This window comes from Cryptomeria japonica, chromosome 8 (genome assembly GCF_030272615.1).
Source record: "Cryptomeria japonica chromosome 8, Sugi_1.0, whole genome shotgun sequence".
Taxonomy (NCBI): Eukaryota; Viridiplantae; Streptophyta; class Pinopsida; order Cupressales; family Cupressaceae; genus Cryptomeria; species Cryptomeria japonica.
In genome coordinates this window covers 738,073,497-738,096,816 of record NC_081412.1, presented here as the reverse complement: position 1 = coordinate 738,096,816, position 23,320 = coordinate 738,073,497, and the positions used below count along the sequence as shown (strand labels likewise).

Sequence of the window (23,320 nt, the reverse complement as noted above, 5' to 3'; positions counted from 1 at the left end):
CAGTGAGGTCTATGGTTGCAAGAGAAGTGAGGGTGCACAAGCTATTAGATATGACACCTCCACCAAAGTGTTAATATCATATCAGGGGTTTAGTTTTATTTAGATTAATTTTTCATTAGTTTATTTTATTAGGTTTTTCTATTCCGCTAGTTTTTTATAACAGTTTACAACTATTTTTACCTCCTCTTTATATCTGCTTGTTTATTTTATTTTGGATAACACAGTTTTTACGGGAATACAAATTCTATTCAGATTGCCATTCTTACCATTTTTTTTCTATCTGCTAACAAAGATTCCAGATTGTTATTTTCTGCCTGGGCTATTAGTGGTATGAGAGCTTTGGAGTTTGGAGTATATTTTTATGTGACGCATCTAAAGATTGCAACTTTCTATAGAATCAAAATATAGAAACAAAAATTGATTCAGGTGAAATCAATTTATTTATTTTTACAAGAATTTTATATCTTGTTATATTTGGTAAAGTTTGGCAAGAGATTTTGAGCAATCCTATAAATTTGCAAACTGTGCAAATTCTATATACATTTATTTTCAATTTACAATGTAGTCTATTGCTTCATTGATTGGGGAAATATTAACTGGAAAAGATACTTGGTTGGAATGGCATAGAAAAGTGAAAAATACATTAATTTTTAATAATTTATGATATAAAATATGTGATTGAGATACCCAACCTACAAAACCAACAGATGTTAAAGAAAAAGAAATTTGGAATTATAAAAATTTAAAAGCCTTGGCTTTGATAAGAGCTTCAATTAATGGAGATGTATATCATCATATACAAGGATGCAAATTTGCTTGGGAAGCCCTTGACAAGTTAAAAAAATTATTTGATTCTCATCCAGAATTAGAATTTATTCAGTTACAATTAAAATTGTTCAATCTTGAATTAAAAAATGGTGATGTTATGAGTTTGGCTTCTGAAATTAGAGCCATAAAACAAGATGTTAAAGTTGTTGGTGGGAAAGTTGATAATTATCTCACTGCTTTTATTAAGGCACTCCTTCCAACACATTCTACTTATCTAGAGTCCCTTTGATCAAGTAACCAATTGAAAACCATTGCTTTTGATTTATTGGTTGAAAAGTTGGCTAAATGTGAAAAAGATTTTGGAAGAAAAATAGATAATACTAATGAAAATGTTTGTTTTTTTCACCAAGAAAAACCTCTAAATAAGAGCTCTTCAAGAGGAGGTTATAATGATAGAGGCAAAGGTAGAGGTCAATAGAGGAAAAATGATAATCAAAATGATAGGAAATATTTATATTGTTAAAGATGTGGTAGAAAAGGAAGTCATGAAGAACATGAATGCAAGCTTTCATGGGATAAGATAGAAAGGTTTAAAGAAAATACTTTTAAGCAAAAAGATAAAACAAAATTTTATAATGATGATAAACATTCAGATGATAAAATTCCAGGAGCAGCCCAATTTGCTTGTTATAGTGATTATGATCAATATGTGCTTTATGTTTCTGACTTTGCATCTAATTCCTCATGGTATGATTCTTGGATCTTAGATACTGTAGCCACACAACATATGACATTCCGACATGATTACTTTGAGCAATTTCATGAAAGTGCATGTGGTCCAATTTATTTAGCTGATAAATCAAGTGTCAAACCTATTGGAAAAGGAACTATTCAATTTAAGTTGTGTAATCTTCCAGACTTTGTGCTTCATGATGTATTGTTTATTCCTTAATTGCAACATAATTTGCTATCACTAGTATTGATTCGACAACAAGGCTACTCTATTCTGTTAAAAGATGGGCAAGTTGTTGTTAGAAAACAATCAAATAATCAAGTTGTATTCACTGGATGTGAGGATGGGAGATTATTAAAACTAAATGGCACTTCTTCTTTTTCTAAAATTTTTGCATATCTTATTGAAGAAGGTAGTCTACCTCATGTTATTTTATGGCATGCAAGTCTTGTGCATATTGGTTATGATAACATTCATATCCTGCAAAAGAATGGTGTTGATGGCTTACCTGTTTTGCCTAGAATAAATTATTTCTTTGCCTTTTATACACTTGTGTACAATAACAATCCTATAACTCAATAGTCACATCATTCCACTAATATACCATTCATAATGGTTCATTAAAAGTTTAAAATTTAAAAGGATTGTTTTTACACAAATATAAATATATTTATTTCTTGCCCTTATTGTCATTAAGATAGCCATTAGGGTAGGAGCTTCCTTGAGAGAAACTAAGGATGAAAGTTCTACAAGGGCAAGCCCCTCCTTGAGAGTTGCTATGTGGTTGAGGTGGGACTGTTCAGTCAATTTGGAACATACAAGCCTTTGGTTACCAATCCTTAATATCATAAGGATAATTTGTTAATTCAAACCTTGAATCCTAGATAAAACAACTTTAGAAAACTCCCTTATTTAAAATTAAAAAAAAACAAAAACTAGAAGAAAATTCTTGCTTGGATTATTGAAACTATAGTAAGTTAAAGAGGTACACATTTATACCGATCCTCATATTCATTAAAACCAAAAGTGTTATGGATATATTTGTTGATTTATTTCGATATAGAAATTAGGTATATTCGAATAACAACCATGCAATGAATATGCGTCCCTTCCCTAATGATGTGTGCAAGATAATTATAATGAAAGAAGAAATAATTTCCTTGCAATGATACAATTACAAAGCAATCCAATAATGCTTATTTAATTATTTATTTTCTTCTATGCCATATATGCATAAAACAATAATGAAAAACCTATAAAATTCTAATCATTAAATGGAGCTTTATTATTTTCATGTTTAGCCCATATATATTTATACCTCTCAAGATATTAGTGTTATAATTTTTAATTAAGTCATCCATTTCACCTATGTGGATCTCGTGTTACCTTGTAATTTCTAGCCCTAGGTGTCAATAGCATTGAGAAGTTGATTATGGAAAACTAAACATTAAGAACTATCCTTCATGGTAATATTAATTTCATAACATTCTAATAACAATATTATTGTTTTAATTAAATCCTTTATTACTATAATTAATTTAATATTAATATTATAATTAAGTCCAACAATTAGTCTTGCCATTATTTCCATTCTTAGATTTCTTTTTTATATCAATATTAATATTACTAAGGTAATCAAAATATGATAAACACTAGTAATAGCTACCAATAAAATGGTAATATTAATAATATTTCATTACAATAAATTAACTTTGTTAACATCATTATGGATTTTAAAGATAACATTATTTTGTGTTAGTATGAACCATAAATATGCTCACTACGAAGCTATATTATTAATTCCATTCTCCAAGGTAACCGTATCAATATGGACCATTTATTCACTCAGTCTCGTATCACTACTACTATCATGAATTTAATTTCACAAAATTAACACTTATGTCAAAGTGCAACATTAATCACTTTTCAAAAGACTGAATAGCTAAATTTGAACAAGAAGTCTGCTTTCAATACTAACCAAATCAGAGGAGCACAAAATAATTGGCCTTTGGACCCAAATAGAGCAACCAAAGGAGATGGAAAATAAACCTTTTCAATTTAATCATTCTCAGAAAGAAGGTTCAACCATAATTTCATTTAATTCAATTTGATCAATAGATGAATGTCAACCAGAGCTAACTAAGTGGCTTTGCATCTGCTTAACAGTAAGTCCATGTTATCTAACCATAATGAGGTCATGTTTGATTTAAATTTAATCTTTTATGAATAAAATTTCTTGATTATAAATAATAAAATAATATTGTGCAAATTCTTAAAAAGATGGTTGTTATAATATCACAATTTTAGAGTCACAATACAATATATAAACAAATACAAAGCCTTTGCACAATTAATAGAATAATGAGGGGGAAGGAGGAGGATCTCAATCATCATATTTTTTCCATTCATCAACAAGATCTGAAGTATCCACAGAGTCCCATCCACTATGATACATTTCTTTTTCTTTTCTCTTTGTTTCAATTTTTATTTTTTTTCTAATATTTTTTTTATCAATAATACAAGAGAATTGTGCAAGCAGAAGCATGTGATCTGAAGGCCATACACTAGAAGGGATGTATTTTTCCTTCTCCTAAGACACAGTATCCCAATCCACAACCTCCAATAATTTTTCCACCTCTAAATTTTTGTGGGTATGAGAAATTACAGAGTGCCCGTGTTAATGGCTGATTGGGAAAAGCCATTCGAGGATCATTTTTTTTGAAGATTAGTTGGGTTTTGTTTTCAATGCCTCTTGTCAACACTGCATACAAAACATCAAGAATATTATTGGGGAAGGAATTTTGTATCCACAAGAGAAAAGGTTTCTCTTTCCTTCACAACTATGCTCTATAAATTTCTCTCCAATGTAGTGGATTTGTTGTAGTCTTGGGCTATGTTGGAAAATATTGTTCATAAAATGATTAGAGATGATTATTTGAATGATAATCAACTCTTAATTGTCATCCATCAATATGATTTGTGGAACGGTCAGGCTTGTGTGGGTGGACTTTTCTCCAGGAATCTTTTGCTCTCGCATGAGGAATATCCTAGAATATTTTATAGTATCAAGCGGTCACTTTCCTTGCAAAATCTGAGACCCTTCCAAATTTCTACCCATAATGTTGGGAGAAGCTTAAACCCATAATTAAAAAGAAGAATTTTCTCTAAAATGCATGTCATCCTTGCAATTTTAGGTCATGATCATGAACAAACAGAGTCATCTATTATTCCTCTGGTAATGTCAATGGGTGATGAAATTTCTATGCAGGTGATCAACATTCCTCCTCCTCAGCTCTCCTTTGATCAAATCAATGAAATCCATGGTTCACCAATTGATGGTCTGATTTCGGCCTTCACTGTACTCAATATCAGTGATGGATTCTCGTTGAGATCACAAGGTTTGGAGCCTTCTCATTCAACTCATTGAGTCTTTACAGTACCACCGATATGGGAGTCATTTTGTATTTCAGCTCTGTATAACCGGTTTTTTGAGTGCTTCCGTAAGATAGTAAATTACTTTGCATACTTGTTCTTCATGGTATAACATATCTGGTCACATATACATTCCAGTATTTAATGCTCCGATAACATAACCAGTTTTTTGTTTTTTGTTTCTCTTTGATTCGGTACTGCAATCTGCTATTGGGTATCGTAAGTATTCCGGTTTCACATCTCCACCAGTAGCAAGTGTTTGTATTTTAAAATCCGCTATCAGTGATGTACCGATAAATGTCACATCTGCTATCTGGTTTCGTCAGTGTTTCAGTTTCTCATCTCTACCGGTAGCAGGTGTTAGTCTTTTGGTATCTGGTATCAATTCTGTTGATTTTTTTGTACCGGTAAAAGTGTCTTTGCGATTACCAACTTCATTTTTGGTGGTTGTGATAATTTTGTACCTATATTTTAGTTCCAGAATATTTCATTCGGCTGCGTTCCTCTTTCTGCGCTTTAAAAATACTGGAATATGCTCTCTGGACACTGGTGATGGTTGGTTTGTGTGAGATTTTTCCAAGATCAAGAGGTAATGGAAAGAACAAATAAGAGAGAACAAAATGTATGATAGGAATAAACTGTATTCTATCAATATGCAAAATATTATCAACTGGATCATTACAAGATGTTGATTGATTGCTCGTACAAACAATGTAGATGAACCTTCTTATATAGGCAAGGCTATATGGATAAGTGAGCACACAAACATGACATGTGAATTAATAAGAAATAAGGGTAGGTAGGAAATAGGTGTGGGTAGGTAAGAGAAATAATATAATATTCCACATGAGGTGGAATGTAACAACAAGATAAGATCAACACCATAAAAGGTGGAAATTCTCCTACACACACTATCCCAATATGGCACAAACACCCAAGTGTCTCATACCCAAACTACTATTAAATGAATGTACCTAAATAAACTTAAGTAAGTGTAATAATATCCATGATGAATAATTATTTACACCAACACCCCCACCCCCCCCCCCCTTAATTGCAACTTAGGGGAATGCACTAAAGTCTACAATGCAACTAAGCAATGCAAGATGGGTCCCGACTATGAGGCCATGTTAGGTACCCATGTACAAATTCAAATGAAATCTCCCATAAATGGAGAAAGAGAGAAAAACCAATGGCAAAAACCCTCCCCCAAAAGACAGATGCTGAAAGCACACAATGCTCTCAATGATGAAAAGAAGAGACCATGAAGCCCCCCCCTCAATGTCGAATCTCCTGCAAAGATGGTCCAATGATGATGACCAAAATATCTCCCCATAAGGAAGAAAGAGAGTTTATGTTGTACCAAAAATGTCAAATTGTGACAAAACCAGGTACCAAGTCGATGACGATGAATCACTCACTGCAATAAAATGAAGATCACGCATGGAGACAACTTGCTTTGAGCATCAGCTGGATACTTGTAAATAGCAAAAATATTGGTACAATCTAAGTCTCATGGGAGCCATGCACAAATGTGTACAATCTAGGTCTCCACTGGAGCCATGCACCAAGTCTCACAAGATATTCCTAATCTACGTGTACAAAAGGATTACATCAAATAGTCAACAATGACAATATACAAAGAGGTGTGGCACTTTATGATAGTGCGAGTATAAAATTGCTAATGTTAAAATATTCAAATGTAGAAACATGAAAATGATGCCACCAACAAAGAAGCCCTATAAATACTGCAGATGAAGATTCCTCCGAATGGAATTTCACCAAGAGATATAAATGAACAACTGACCCCCCATAAAAAGATCATGTTGGCACTTGCAAATAATGGCAAAGTGGACTTCTGGTTTCAACTTTACAACTTCTCAAAATGAGATATAAGAGAGTTCAACAAATACTACTAGTGATCTAAACTGAGATCCAAGCAAAATACAAGTACCAAATAGGCCAAAAAATGACCAAATACTGAAAGGGCAATTTCTATGCAAAATAACTACAACCTACTGGCAGATTATGAAAGTAGACAAAAAATTATGCACTTTAAAAAAAAACGGCACCTAAAAAGGAGTCCATATGAGCCCAAATGAAGCCTCCAAAGTTGTAAAAATTGGGATTTCACAATTTCAGAAAAACCTGCAAAATTATAATTTCTGGAAAATTTCCGTCACAACTTCAAACTTCAAATGCCTCTAGATTTGACCTCTGAAGCCCGATTTAGATGAAACAAAAGGCAAAACTGACTTTCTTAGACCTCCTTAATCTAATGGTGACCTCATATTTGACCCATCAAGCTTCAATAATAACCTGCAATAGAAAGCTCCAAAATACACAACCCCAAATAGCATCAAATTTCTCTCAATTGGCAAACCAATGACACTCTAATGGCTCTAATACCATGTGAGATTTTGCCAAGATCAAGAGGTAATGGAAAGCACAAATAAGAGAGAACAAAATGTATGATAGGAATAAACTGTACTCTATCAAGATGCAAAATATGATCAACTAGATCATTACAAGATGTTGATTGGTTGCCCATACAAACAATGTAGATGAACCTTTTTATATAGGAAAGGATATATGGATAAGTGAGCACACAAACATGACATGTGGCTCAATAAGAAACAAAGGTAGGTAGGAAATACGTGTGGGTAGGTACAAGAAACAATATAATATTCCACATGAGGTGGAATGTAACAATAAGATAAGATCAACACCATAAAAGATGGAAATTCTCCTACACACACTATCCCAATGTGGCACAAACACCCAAGTGTCTCATACCCAAACTACTATTAAATGTATGTACCTAAGTAAACTTAAGTTAGTGTAATAATATCCATGATGAATAATTATTTACACCAACGGTTCGCAATACTCTGCACTCCGGAGATGGTTGGTTTGCAATATTGATAACTGGTTATCGGGGCCGATTCTAGGCTCTCTTAGCTTATCCTCTTCCACTATTCTCCTCTATGGCCTTTTGAGGATTACAGGGGTTCCTTATAGCTTTGTTTTATCTTTCTCCTTTGTATCTGAGCAAGGGTATACGGGTTTCTTCCTGATTCTTTTCCTATTGAGTTCTTGAATCAGTTATATATATATATATATATAGACACACACACACACACACACAGATATATATATGTGGCTTGCCACTTTTGCCAAAAAATAAATAAAATTCCATAGCACTTATTTAACTATTCATTTTCTTCTATGTCATATGCATAAAACAATAATGTAAGACCTATAAAATTCTAATTATTAAATACAAAATTATCGATTTCATATCTAATCCATAGATATTTATACCTTTCAATAAATTAGTGTTCTAATTTTTAATTAAGTCATCCATTTCATCTATATAGATCTCATGCTAGCTTGTAATTTCTAACCTTGATTGACAATAACCTTCAAAGTTGATTATGGGAGACAAAACATTATAAACTATCCTTCATGACAACATTAATTCATAACATTATGATAACAACATTATTATTTTAATTAAATTCTTTATTACTAGTATTAGTTTAATATTATTATTAGAATTAAGTCCAGCCATTACTATACAAACACCTCACTCATTGTTAGTATTCTTATTTATTTTTAAGTTGAGTATGTATCATATATTGTCATTATTACCCTTGGAACTATTCTATATAAGATAGTAATAATCATGTTGACAACCACAACAACACTTGATGTTATCAACACTAGCCTTATCACCTTTTCAAATTATCAATGACTTTTACATTTATACACACAAACACTATTATGCTCAAAGTTTTAGTGCTAATAATAATGATAATTCTAATATAATATTAATATTATTAAAATACGATAAACACTAATACTAACTACAACATGGCTAGTAAAGAAAATGGTATATAAATAATTGTTCATTGCAATCAATTAATTTTGTTAACATGATTATGAATTTTAATGATAACATTATTTTGTGTTAGTATCAACCATAAATATACTCACTACAAATCTATATTGTTAATTCCATCCCACACCATAGCTATATCAATATGGACCATTTATTCACTCTACCACTACTATCATGAATTTAATTGCACAAAATTGACACTAATGTCAAAGTGGAACATTAATCAAATTTTAAAAGACTGAATAGCTAAAATTGAACAAGCATTCTGCTTTTCCAAAAAATAATTGGCTTCCAAACCTCAGATAGAGCAACTAAAGGGGATGGAAAATAAATCTTTTCAATCTAACCATAATGAGGTCATGTTTGATTTAAATTTTATTTTTATGAATAAAATATCTTGATTATCAATAATAAAATAATATTGTGCATATTCTTAAAAAGATGGGTGTTATAATATCAGAATTTTAAAGTCACAATACAATATATAAACAAATACAAAGCCTTTGCACAATTAATGGAGTAATGAGGGGAAGGAGGAGGATTTCAATCATAAGATTTTTTCCATTCCTCAACAAGATCTGAAGTATCCGCAGTGTCCCATCCACTATGATGTATTTCTTTTTCTTTTCCCTTTGATTCAATTTTTAATTTTTTTATAATAGATTCAGAATCATAAGAATCCTTTTTCCTTTTGCTAATATTTTCTTTATCAATAATACAAGAGAATTGTGCAAGCAGAAGCATGTGATCTGAAGGCCATACACTAGAAGGAATATATTTGTCCTCCGCCTGAGATACAGTATCCCAATCCACAACCTCCAATAATTTTTCCACCTCTAAATTGTTGTGGGTATAAAATATATAATCTAAAGTCTCCTGAAAATCAGATGCATAATGAGTAAACACGGGCTCTTTGGTTTCCGGATTCATCCAACGCTTCATCACATCATCATTTTCATCACCACAATCTGAAACTCCTTGCTCAAAATAAGCAGAATAAGCACTGGACAATTCAATAGATCTCCTCTTTAACTTGTTTGCATCAAACCTATACTTTGTACCAGCCTCAAGATGTGTGTGATTCTGATCAATTTCATTGCCCACCAGTAAACAGTGGGCTGCGCTTCTGGGAAAAGATTGAAGTCACCACAGATCACCATGGGCATATCATCATTCCCTTTCTCCATTGAAATTTCTTCTAATTTGTGTAGCAGACAATAAGCTTGCCACATCTTCACATCTGGTAGATCTTTATTAGCCAACACATGGGTATTGGCCACACAAATCAGATTCGAATCAAAACTCAACAAAAGAATCAAAGCTATGTTATTAGCGCGGAATCGCCTAAGTGTTTTCTGTGTAGGCTTCGAATGAGACTTGGGATGATAAGACTGCGGATCATGTCCCGTTAAATAAAGTTTCTCGCCCACCAAATTGCAGAATTCCTGGTTCCCATACACCACTTCAATTTCCTCCATGCAAGAAAATCTTTCACGTAGAAAAAAGGTGGCGCAGCCTTCTTTAGGGTTCCCTGAAGGTTTTGCCAAATAATGCCCATCATATCCGTGATTTCTGAACTGGTTTAAGAAGTATTTTTTGTAGTGCTCTTCCTCCACTTCCTGCAGACAAATTATATCGGCATTGTATGCAATGATTTCAGAGACCAACTTGTGTTTTCGGTTATTCCATTCCAGTGCAGCCGCTGGGCAGGCTTTGTGTTTCCTGTCCGATTCGTTCCACTTGTCTGCCAGAATGTTGTATGTCAAAACTGTGAATTTTGGTCCTTTGATAGTTTGTTCTGTTTTGAGGCTCACAAGCCTGCGCTGTGGAGGAGGATTTGTAGATGCTGGCTCTGTGTAATTTTCACATTTTCTGCTCTCCAATTCTTGGCTTTCGCTGCTCGATTCTTGGCTCTCGCTGCTGGATTCACTTGCTTCTTTGGCTCTGGTTTCTTGCATGGCGGCTTATTCGATAGATTGTAGTACCAGTGGTTTTTCTTTCTGTTTTTGTTTTCAGTGTTGAGCATGTTTTTGGTTTTCTTTGCCTTTCATATGTTTGTGTACATTCACCATCCTTCAAATTAACAGTCACGTCATTCCACTACCATTCATAATGATTTATTGAAGAATTGAAGATAGATTATAATAATTGAGTCACACACTAAGCAACATATTAAGTCTAAGAATGTTAGTCAATTTGGAATGTTAACGCTTTTAAACCTAAAAGTGTATTTTTAGTATGACCACATACATTAAGAAACATATTAAACCTGGAAAATGTTAGTCAATTCTGAATGTGTGACACTTTTAAGTTTAGTTAAGAGTTAAGAGTTTTCCCTAACCAATAATAATGAGTTAAGAGGTTTAGTTGAGGTATCCCTTCCCCTCATCAAAACTATCATAGTACATCAAGGAAGCTAATCTTGATATAGATTCATCTGAAAATGTGCTTTAAAAGTTGACCATTCATGCCTCCTTAAATGCATTTGTGGTCAAGGATATAATTAAAACATTACATGCATCTTCTTGAAAAGATCTCTCAAGATCATCATCATATTCACCTTTTTGTTTATTAATTTTATTCAACTTGCAGTTCCTTCATAGATGATTTATCTCGTCATATTCCAATGTTTTAACTTATCCTTTTCACTAGGAGACTTGATCTTCAAAGGAAATCAATGTGTACACTACTATTACCAAAAGATTCATGGATAAAAATTGAAAAAGTGTAAAGGAATCTATGCCCATTTGAAAAATGTAGGACACAAGAATATCCTACTAGACACCTAAAATTGACATTTTATCAATTAGTTAATAGCCTGGCCATTTCCTTTATAATTAATTGAATGAATCTCTATTTATTAAATAATACTATTATTTAATTAATAAAGTCAATATTCATCTCTAGTCACCCAATCATTTTTCTAAACTGAAATAACTTAATCATTTCTTTCCTATTGTCTATAGGTAAATAAATTTAAATATATATTTACCTAATTTCTTAGTCTCCTTTCCAAACATTAAATAAATATCTATTTATTTAATTTGGTATTAAGAAAAATGTAGGACACAAGAATATCCTACTAGTCACCTAAAATTGACATGTGATCAATTACTTAATAACCTAGCCATTTCCTCAATAATTGATTCAATGAATTATATGTGCTTATACATCCCTTTATTTAATCCTTATATATTAATAAATGAAATGTCCATTAACCATTTTAGCATGAGGAAATGATAAACTTGCAAAGTGGGAAGAAATTCTCATAGTTCAATATAATCAAACATTTAAAGGATAATATTGTAGAAGCACTAGCATCTACGGTAGAAAGATGACATACAAGGAAAGGGACATGGTATTTAGGTGTCAAAGAGGTTTATTGTAATACACGATGTATGTTTAGCATGAAATATTGTGCCAAATGGTTAAAAATGGACATTGTCATCAATATTAAGTGAATATGCTAAAATGACAAAATTTGTGGAAAGAATGAGGGAAGACGCATTTGAAAATAGAACCATGCCGCCAACTAGGATAATTCTAATTTTCTATCTTCTTGAGTTTGCAAAATCTCACAATCATGAAAATTACCAAGTATACAACAAACCCCACACCACCCACTTGTAAAACATGACCAAGAAATAGCTATTTCCACTTTTTTATTAGTTACTAGTAATGAATTCACATGATCTCTATAGTCCACTATCACCATGCACTTTGTCTTAAGAATACTATTGACTATATTTAAATAAATTGAGTCATGACACTGCAAAGTGTTTACCAATTGATGATATAACTCCTTCCCACAATGATAGGGATCTCACCCCTAAGATATTGGTCAGTTTTTATACATAAGGCTAAACAATTCTATACAAGATACCTCTAAAATACACTAAATGTGTAAGATACCACCAAAAAATTCTATAAAAAGCTAAGCACAAGAAAGAAAAAAAAAAGTTTACCAAACACTAGCCAGTTGTTACCTCTATTTTTGCACATGTTTAATTTTTCCCACAATTCCCCTTTTCAAGCAAAAACATAATACATTAATGCCATCCCGATGTTGTTTCATCGTAAATCCTTCTTATTTTGGTCTTTATATGCCAAAGTCTTCCTTTTAAACCTTCCACTTGAACTTGTATGGAAGTTCAATAGTTCATTGGTTCAAAGTTCATTCTGTGTGTATGTGTAGAGTCTTTGTTGAAGTAAGTTTAAGTGTGCATGAGGAATCTCAGTGGTGAGTGAACTTGAACCGATGAACCTTTTATCTCGGTTTGAATGTTCGCAAGTTCAAAGCCCATGGTGCAAGCAAATGTAAAGGTGGGTAATCAATCGAGGGAAATGGTTAAGAAATGGAGGAATATTTTGGGAATCTCGGGAACTTAAATTTTAAAAATGTTTTCATAAATGGAAGTGATCATTACATGGTAAGCGCCTTGAGAAAAGTGACTTGTAATTAATGCAAGTGTCAGATTTATGTCACTTTGACATTAACCCAGCATGAGTGGATTTGATTTTTAAAGCGTGGTGATTATGAAGTTGGGTTTTGAGCCATTTATAGATTATAAATAAATTGTTCCATCATTAAGAAGCTAAAATTAGCAAGTAAGGAATTCAACGCTAGGGGTAATTAGTTCTGTTCTTTAGGGTTAGTAGGGATTCAATTTGCATGAAAGGTGAATTCTGAAATATCCTGTCATCTCTGTTATTTCTTGTTGCATAAGGAAGCTAGTTGAATTTTCTGCATTTCTTTTAGCTGGGTTAATTGCTTCATTTTGTATCTGTTTAAATCATCGCCATGAGGCCCGCATGTCCAAAATTAGGGTTGAGCTCTGGTCTTGCATGTTCTTTAGCTGAGTTTGGGGATACTTCTTTAGCTCAAGCTAGTCCAGAAGATTTTTTAGAAAGAGCTAGTAATCCTACAAGTCCCACTATGATGGAGAAAATTGTTAATAGTGGTCTTATACAAGTTGTTGCTTTTTCCACGATCGTGCAATGCCCAAAGTTGGTTCCTGATTGTATGAATATATATGATCCAGAGCATAGATATATTAGGTCTATAGTTGGGGGTGTACTGTTGAATGTGAATAGGGAGACCATAATGGTCGTAATGAAGATTCCTCCAAAAGAACCATACACAGACTGGACCATAACTTCATCCTATACTTTCTTTTCTGAGAAGATGGCCCAATATAGGAGTGTAATTGCTAGAAAATAGCTTCTAATATTCCAGAAAGGTGGTTCAAGGTTACCCAAGCCTTTGACGAGAGAACACCTTATTAAGGAGGTTAGAGATATTTTAATTCTATTGCACAAAGCGAATGGTAGTCAACATGCATATTTATGGGAAGATTTGATATACATTTTCATCCAAGTGATTTTAGAAGGAGAGTGATATTTAGACTGAGCGAAATTCATTGCTAAAAGACTTCATGAAGGCTTGAGTAATTATCTTAGAAATTAAAATTTCTACATGTCTTCTTATCTTTTCTATTGTTTAGCTTGCATAAGACCATGGCAAGGATTGATGGCCAACTGTGAGAAGCAGTATAAGAAGATCAAAAAATATATAGATATAAATATTATAATATAACTATCAATAAAATGGAAGGAAAAAGCACTCTACAAAAATTGGGGAAGGCAGATGAAGAATCGTAGGAGGGAAACTAGGATGGATAAGTCTCAAAAGGGTTTAAAGGTGCTAAAGGTGATTTTTTTATTGATTTGTGTTCAGAAATCTTGGCAAAGAAATCTTTGTGGGAGGATTTTGCAGTTATTGCAAGGATAATTGGCCCTAAAATATCCCGAATGGAAATCAATAACTGAGTTTTCAAAAATTGGGGTGAGGACATTGTGGTTGTCTTTGCCCAGGAATCCGAAAGATGTCGGATTTTAAATCAAGAAAATTGGTCTGTTAATGGCCATCCAATTTATTTACAACCATGGACCCCGAATTTTGACCCTACTCCCTTAGCAGTGTATGACAGTCTGGTATGGATTCGGCTGTATAACCTTCCGATTGAATATTGGGATGATGTGGTGTTGGAAAAAATTGGAAGATCTTTGGGCACTCTATTGGAAATAGATGAGAAGATTATTGAAAATAACCTTTACAAATTCGCCAAATTGTGAATTGTTGCATTCCGAAGAATACCAACACAGATAATTCTTTCTACCACGATAGGCGAATGGAGGCAACAAGTAGAGATTGAAAAGGTTATTACTCCCTTCTCTAGATGTGGCAGTCGGCTTCATTCAGAGGTGAATTGTAGAATGTTTGTTAGAAGAGCAAGAGTTGGCCCACCCAAAAAGGAGAAGAAAGTATGGAAAAAGATGGAAACTCAATCGTCACAAGACGTTATATTCAAAGATAACTCGAACAAGGGAAATGGAATGAAAATTTTGAATAATGAAGAAATCAATGCTTTTCCTTTGGATCATTCTTTGAAGAACCAAGTGTTGGAGGTTGACAATTCTTCAAAAGATGGTCGATTGGAGGCGGGGCCTGGATCTAATGGGTGTGTTAGTTCTACTGGAATAGACAATACTTCCATGCAAAAGCCTCTCTTTAAAAGATCGTCGGATACCAAATTTGAGTATGATCTGGGATTTGAAGAAGAATTCAAGTTAGTAGATGAACTAGACAATGTGGATCAAATATGTATCAACCAATCTGTGAATGCTCTGTCAGGGAAAGCCAAAGGGGTGCCTGGAAGAAGGACCAATAGGCAAGTGAGAGAGGACAAATCCAAAGAGAAAGGAATAGTGAGTGTCATTGAGTTTATGAAAAATGCCAAGGGAGGATCTATCTCCCTTGGTGAGACATGAAAATAACTACTTGGAATGTCAGGGGCCTCTCGGCTCTTTACAAAAGATGCTTGGTCAAACGAGCATTAAGTAGGAGCACAAGTGAAATCATAGTGGTGTAGGAAACTAAACTTAGCATAGACAACGCTGAATGTTTTTTAAAATACTATAGAGATTGGGAAGGAGTTTTGAGAAAGTAAAGGAATTAGATGATTTGTAATGTTTACAGCAGTAGGGAGAATTTAGAGTTTCCATTAATCAATTTATATGGTCCATCCAAAACAGCAGATAAGACAAAGGTATGGAATATTCTTACAAACAAGATTAAGGATTTAATGAGTGACAGGGTTGTTGTGGCATGGGATTTTAATGACTTATTGGATTTGGATGAGAAAAAGGGAGGTCTGAGAATGACTAATAAGGTGATGGATGATTTCAGAGACTTTGTAGAATGAAATCATTTAGTGGATGTTGTGCCCAAAAATGGCTGATACACATGGACCAATAGAAGGGTAAGCTTTGCAAATATTTCTGAAAGATTGGATAGGCACTTTATTGCAGAATATTGGATGGGGTCTTCCTTCCAAGTGCAGGCATGCATTCTCCCAATCTCATTTTCCGATCATTTCCCTGTGGAATTAAATTTGAGTGAAGGCCTACCCAAGGGGATGGGCAACTTCAAATTCCTAAGTATGTGGTGGAGAGATGGTGAGTTTTTCTTCCAATCTTGAAAGGTGGTGGAAAGAAAGTAATTTATATTCAGGGGTACCCCTAGCTTTTGCTTTGTAAAATGAATGAAGTTTATGAAGGAAAAAATCAAGAGGTGGAATAGAGATTGTTTCAAAAACATTTTTGAAGAAAAAAGTCGGATTGAAGAAGCACTATTGCAAATAAAATCGGACACCATTTTGAGGGGAATGACCAATGACACATTCCAGCTGAAAGAAAAAGCGCTAAAGGAGTAGGTGGCAAAGGTTTTACTAAGAGAAGAAATATTCTAGAGAGACAAGTCCAGAGAACTCTGGATCAAAGAAGGAGATGCAAATAAAAAAAAAATTCATGCGTCGATCAAGACAAAGCGTGATAGAAACAAAATTGAGACTGTCATGGATTGAAATAGCAAATTTCATTCTTCCTTTAAGGCTATAGAAGAGATAGCAGTTAATAATTTCAAAACATTGCTTGGCAATGACAATGGAGTGAAAAATATTCAATTGGCTCAGATGGTGGATGTTATACAACAAGAGATCTCTGATGAGGATAACAAAAATCTGTCGAGCCCTTTTTCTAAAGAGGAAGTGAGAAAAGAAGTGTTTGACATGAATCCAAACAAAGCTCCCAGTCTGGATGGAATTACAATGGAATGTTTCCATAAATGTTGGGTTTTTATGGGTGATAAAATCTTTAAAGTGGTGGAGGATTCTAGAAAATAGGGGAGATTTGTAAAAGAGATCAGCCATACTAACATTGCCCTTATTCCAAAGAAGCAGGACTGAATTTCAATGGCAGATTACAGACCCATATCCTTATGCAATTCTATATATAAAATCATTTCCAAGTTGATGGTGAATAGACTCAAACCAACTCTGATGAAGATCATCTCCCTAGAGCAGCATGGCTTCACCCCGGGGCATGAGATTACATATAGTATAATCATGGTAGCAAAGACTATTCATACAATGCATAATTCCAAACCTAAAGGTATGATTATTAAGCTAGATGTGAGAAAAGCCTATAATCGGGTATCTTGGAACTTTCTTTTTGAGGTTCTTAAAAAAATTGGTTTTAAGAAAAGGTAGTTGGATTGTATAAAACATTGTGTTTCTTCCATAAATTACTTTGTGATTGTCAACAAGACTGTTTGCGGTTTTTTCTAGGCTACTAACGGGTTAAGAAAAGGAGATCCCCTGTCACTATTTTTCTTTGTATTGATGGAAAAAAGTTCTTGGAAGGAGTATCAAATACACAATTGGACAGGGGGCATGGAAAGGTATTTCTATCAATGGGAATATGGAACCTATGTCACATTCTTAGTTTACGGATGACACATTATTATTTGGAGAAGCTTCAGAAAGAGAAGCTCTGATAATAAAAAAGGTGCTAGATGATTATGAGGAATGCTCTGGTCAGAGTATGAATAAACAAAAATCGATGATATATTTTTTAAATTCAACAAAGGATACAATTGAAGATCAAGAGCATCTTGGATTATGGTCAAGGCTATTTTCCTATAAAATATTTAGGGGTGCCATTGTTTGTTGGGAGAGTTTAAAATAAAATATGGGAAGAGGTGATAAAATAGTGCCAAACAAAATCGACCTCTTGGAAAAAAATGGTTGAATCAAGCTGGGAGATTACAAATGATCAGGTCAGTACTCTCGGCTATCCCAACTTATTTCATGTCTTATTACAGATTGTCTAGCAAGGCGGCTATTGCTCTAGATGGGATGCTGAAAAAATTCATTTGGGAAGGTCATAAAGTGGAGAAAAAAATTCCCTTAATCAATTTGGACACAACATGTAAATTGTTAAAGGAAGATGGTGGGGCCGGATTGAGAAAAATGAACCTTCAGAATTTGGCACTTGGTGCTAAATTATCTTGGAAATTGTATAAATATCCGCACAAGGGATGGTGCAGACTGATGGCAAATAAGTATCTGGATGCGAATGAGCCTGAAAGAATATTTACTATGGCAAACACCATAGGAGGTTCACCAATTTGGAGATTTATTTGGGAGAGTAGGAAAATAATTACAGAACATCTTACATGGAAGATTGGTGATGAGAAAAAGGCTAAGTTCTGGAGAGATTCTTGGTGTGGGGAGGAGACATTGGTAGACGTGATGGAAGATCAAGATTGGGTCAATCAGGTGGAGGTAGAGGTAGGTATGTTTGTGGCAGACTAGATCGGGCATTTTGATCCTCAAAAGGAACCGCTTATTTGGAAAATAGTTGGCTTACGGAACATGGGTAACTATTTGAAACTGGTAGAGATTTTAAAAGGCAGGAAGGTTCATATCTCGAATGAGGAGGACACACTTATATGGAATCCGGAAAAATCAAGTAACTACAAGGTAAATTTGGGCTATGAATTGCAAAGAAGGAGACAAAAGGACAGTAATTGGCCAGCGATCCTATGTTGGGATAAAAGGGTACTCCCAAAAGCTAGTGCATTCTTATGGATTGCGCTTGATGGAAGGATACTGACAAGTGACAAGATAAAAACAATTGGTATATCGGGGCCTAGTAGATGTTGTCTATGCAAGGAAGAGGAAGACATATTTGATCACCTCTTATACAGATGAAAATATTCAACTCAATGTTGGGATTGGCTTTTAAGAATGTTGCAGAATCACTTGGTTGGTAGTTGTACTTTCAAAGATTTCATATTTGCTTGGCGTACGAGTGGAAAAAACTCAAAGTGGGGCAGCTTGTGGATCACAGGACCATCAATGATGGCATGGTAGATTTGGAAAGAATGAAACATAAGAGTTTTTAGGGAGGAAGAATTGGAGGTTACAATACTCATCAACAAAATCCAGGCGGCAATTGAATAAAATGTAAATGCTAAGATATATGGACAGAGCTACAGATTATACTCCAAGTGGGATATGGAAATGGAGCAGCTATAGAATTTGAAACAATCAAGTTACTACAAATTGAAGGACAAATCAAATGGAACCTGAAGAACGTCAAATGGAGTATGTCACCTCCTGGATGGAAAAAGCTAAACTTTGATGGTACTAGTCATGGCAATCTGGGTTTATCGGGTTTTGGGGCTGTCGTCAGAGATGAGGAAGGTAGTTTCATAGGGGCTATATGTGGGTCTTCAGGAATTGTTTCCAATAATGTGGAAAAAATTACTGGGTTAGAGGGGCTTAAATGGGTTATCGCTAACAAACAATCAAAAGTTTTTATCGAAGGGGAATCTCAAATTATACTTAATGGTGTTAACAAAAATAGATTTACCAACTAGAGGCTTAACGTATGGATCCCAAGGATTGACCAACTTATTCAAAACTTAGAAGACTATCAGGTAAAACACATATATCGTGAAGGAAATTGTGCGGCGAACTTCCTCGCTAACTAGGGCATAATAGAATCTCAGCCTAAGGCCATATCGGTGGCAGATTCAGTGTACAAGGACCTGAGTTATTTTCTAGAAGTTGACAGAGATAAGATCCCAAGGATGAGGATCGGGTAATCCCAAACGCAGATAGGAACCTTTGGGATAAGAGAAGTACTCTCTTATCAGCTTCGTTGTTTGAGGGCATGGTAGGTGTATATACGGATTCAGTTTGATGGATTTTTCTCTAGTTATTGGGATTCTGGTGGTTGTAGAGATGGTGAAAGACCATAATGACACATTGAAACCCGAGTTCAATTGAATCTAATGGACATGGTGGGTTTATTTAATACAAGGGGTGCCAACATTTTTTTTGCTCATTGTGGAGGAAGATGGTGCATCGGTTTGGGCTTAGCTGCCTCTACAGAGTGGAGACACTGGAGGAACAGTGTGATAGATTGTTCGACATCGACATAGATGGCCTTGAAGCGATCTGCAAAATAGTGGAGGGTTCACTTAGCAAGGATAGGCACTAGTGAGATGGGCAAATCTACGAAATCATTATGTGTCTACTTGTTGATGTAATACCATCCAAGGAGGCATGTATCAAAAAAATTGCTGGATTTGTCAGGGAGGTAGATGCAGATGCCATGGGAGGTGCGGTCATGGAGGTGGAAGAGGAATGGGCCAGTATTCTAGAACCCTTTTTTAACATTGCGGTTTTTTTGTCGGATATTGAATGCTTGGATTCAGAGGACGAGGAATAGATTGCAGTAGTGGCCCTCAAAGCCAAGAAGGAGGAGTTCATGAATAATGCCTTGGAACTGTTTCGAGTGGGTGTAAAGAATGATGACATGGACCCCTTCAGGTGGATGATGCAGTCAGAGGAGGGTTGTCTTTCGGAGGGCAGTATTGATCGGGTGGCAATGATTGGGCCTCGAGTTGCTACCAGCTTGAGGCTTTTATAGTCTGGCTTGTGCAGTGTCTTGTTGTAATAGTTTATGCTTTAGCTTTGTGTATGTAGGGAGTTTTTTTGTCAGTAGGACTATGATTGTAATATCTTTTCATATATAATATAGGGAGCTATCCCCATCAAAGATAACACTTGATTAAAAAAAAAAAGACCATGGCAAGGATTATATCATGAACCACTGGTCAAAGGAATGAATATTTATGAGTATCACTCTTAGTTGTAGTTGGAAAGATGTCATGAAGATTTTAGAAGGGTGAATGATGTGTTCAAAAGCAGATTGGTTCATGAATTGCAGGGAAATGTCAACAGAAGACTCTCAGATGAAGCTATGTTGTTAATAAGTACCTATGGCAGCTTTTTCATCCAATTTCCCAGGTTTACATATGTTAGGGTGGGAGGTTTTGAAGGTGAACCATTTAGATTGCCACGATATGCCTTAGACCATTTTGTGTTAATTTAAATTTGTAGATAATTGGTCCACATTGATAGAAAATCAATAGCAAAGTAGAATTCAGGTGTCTCTTTCTCTATTCAGATGGGGTATTAAATTTGTAAGTTAGTTTCTGATACTTTGAACTTGGAAGTGGAGTTCAAATATTTGAATTTTCAGTATTATACCACTCACCCAAATTTGAATAATAAAGGTTATGCACAACCTAGAGCAATTTCCCCTTCAACCTTTCCATATACGACACCAGGTCTCCATCTGAAATCTCATTCCAAACTGCATAATTCCTTTTACAGTTTTCAAAAGAGGTGGGTTCCATCCTATTCTTTTCACCCCCCATAGAATAAATAATTTTCATAGAGCCAGAGAGCACACCCAAAACACTCAACAACAAACCTAACCAGAAACAAAAGAAGCCTCTAGAATAGAAAGAATTGGGAGTTGTGAAAAAATTCCACTAGAAAAAATTATCCCAATGACATTCACTCATTATGGACTGGTAATGAGTGGTTGATTACCTTGGTGTCCCTTCTAGTCAGCTCGCACAGGTTTCTCGGGAAACTTTCCATTTCCATCCACCATTTAATCTTCACGTAATCCACCCCAATATTTTTCATATAATCAGTGAGGGCATTTCTTCCTGATACATGTGTGAAGCTTTAAAGTCATCCAAGTTGGCAATAATTATATGACAATCTTCGATAAAATGCCTGATTGTCCATCTTGGCTCCTGGTGTCTATTAATGCATTTGATTATGTTCATCGAATCACTTTCCAACCAAACACGATCAAACCCTTCTCTAACTGCCATCTACAAACCAATGTATGTCACGCAAGCCTCATCATAGTGGCTTGTTTGGGTGCCCCATGGGAGCGACACTGCTGAGACGAGCATACCATTGTGATTCCTAGCAACTCCCCCACAACCAGTTGGCCTAGGGTTACCCTTAGCCGTCTCATAAAAAGGGTATAATATGGTTAATGAATTCACTAACAATGATAAACCATCATCACCTCACATAAGAAGATAAATACAAGGTACCAACAAACATCCAATATAAAGACATAAAGATGAAATTGAGAATTACTAAAGAAATTTTATATCTTTTTTGCATGTCCTAGAATGGTTGCCAATTATTGATTGCAAGAGGGTTTTGATCAACCTAACACATGTAGAAGCCATCTCATCATTTTAACATTGAGGAGAATAATATCAATGAAAATATAACAAATGAATATTCTCATATAAAAAATTCACAAATCCACCAATTCAAACATGAACATCTTGATATGCTTAAAAAATAATCACAAGCATTGAGTTACTCTAGACCTCTAGAGTTTTTGATAATTATGAGTTGATACATGAGAAATCATAAATGTAAAATAATTGTAAGTGAAATATCATATATTCAAAAATACTATTTTAAGAGATCTCGATTTAAATATAAAATTACGTTAATAATTAAAAACATTTACAATAACTTTAACCATGCATTGTATTTTTTAATTGAAAAGATTTTTTTATTTTTTATTTTTATTTATGGATAACATATTTAGAAAGTAAGTATAGACTTTTGTTACAATACATCTATGCAAATAGAAAAAGAAAAGGGAAGAAGTTCAAATAAAGAGAAGAACTACAAATTAATTTGAATTAAAGATAACAAAAAAAAAAGTAACACTTTTAATTCTATTTAATAATAATGTTCAAAATCTAGAAACTATTAATATAATTAATTAAGAAAAAAAAAGATTTACATTGATGGTAGATAAATGATTTTTTATTGAATCCAAATATTAACATTTATGTGAGAAAATCTTACAATCATTCCAAGATTTGCAAAGCACACAAATATAAACAAAATAAATTTAAGAAAAAATTTCTTAAAATGAATGATGAATTGAATGATCCTTTAAAAATGATAATATATTTATATTGACTCTTCTCAATAGAAAATATAAACTTTCATATTGTCAAATTGCGAAGACATGGGAAACAAAATTTCAAGACCAAGTCAACTCCCTTGAAGTATTTATGCCCCCATTTCCTTTTAAATACAATAAATAGCACCACTACTGCGAAACCTGCTCTATATGACACTCCAATTCCAATCCCATACCACATAGTTTCTTTGCTTTGTTCTTCTTCAATAATAGTTGTAGAAATAGGAGGAGGAGCTAGAGCA

The 23,320-nt window shown here is 34.1% G+C and overlaps 1 protein-coding gene across 1 annotated transcript; it reads right to left on the bottom strand.

Annotated features, from left to right (window-relative positions):
* Positions 1-9,380: 9,380 nt before the first annotated feature.
* On the bottom strand, positions 9,381-10,795 carry LOC131061475 (carbon catabolite repressor protein 4 homolog 1-like). The gene is made up of 3 exons (XM_059210748.1): positions 9,942-10,795; positions 9,600-9,840; positions 9,381-9,467 (listed from the first exon to the last, which is right to left on the bottom strand). The coding sequence occupies exons 1-3, from the start codon at positions 10,793-10,795 to the stop codon at positions 9,381-9,383; spliced, it is 1,182 nt and encodes a 393-aa protein (XP_059066731.1).
* Positions 10,796-23,320: the final 12,525 nt, after the last annotated feature.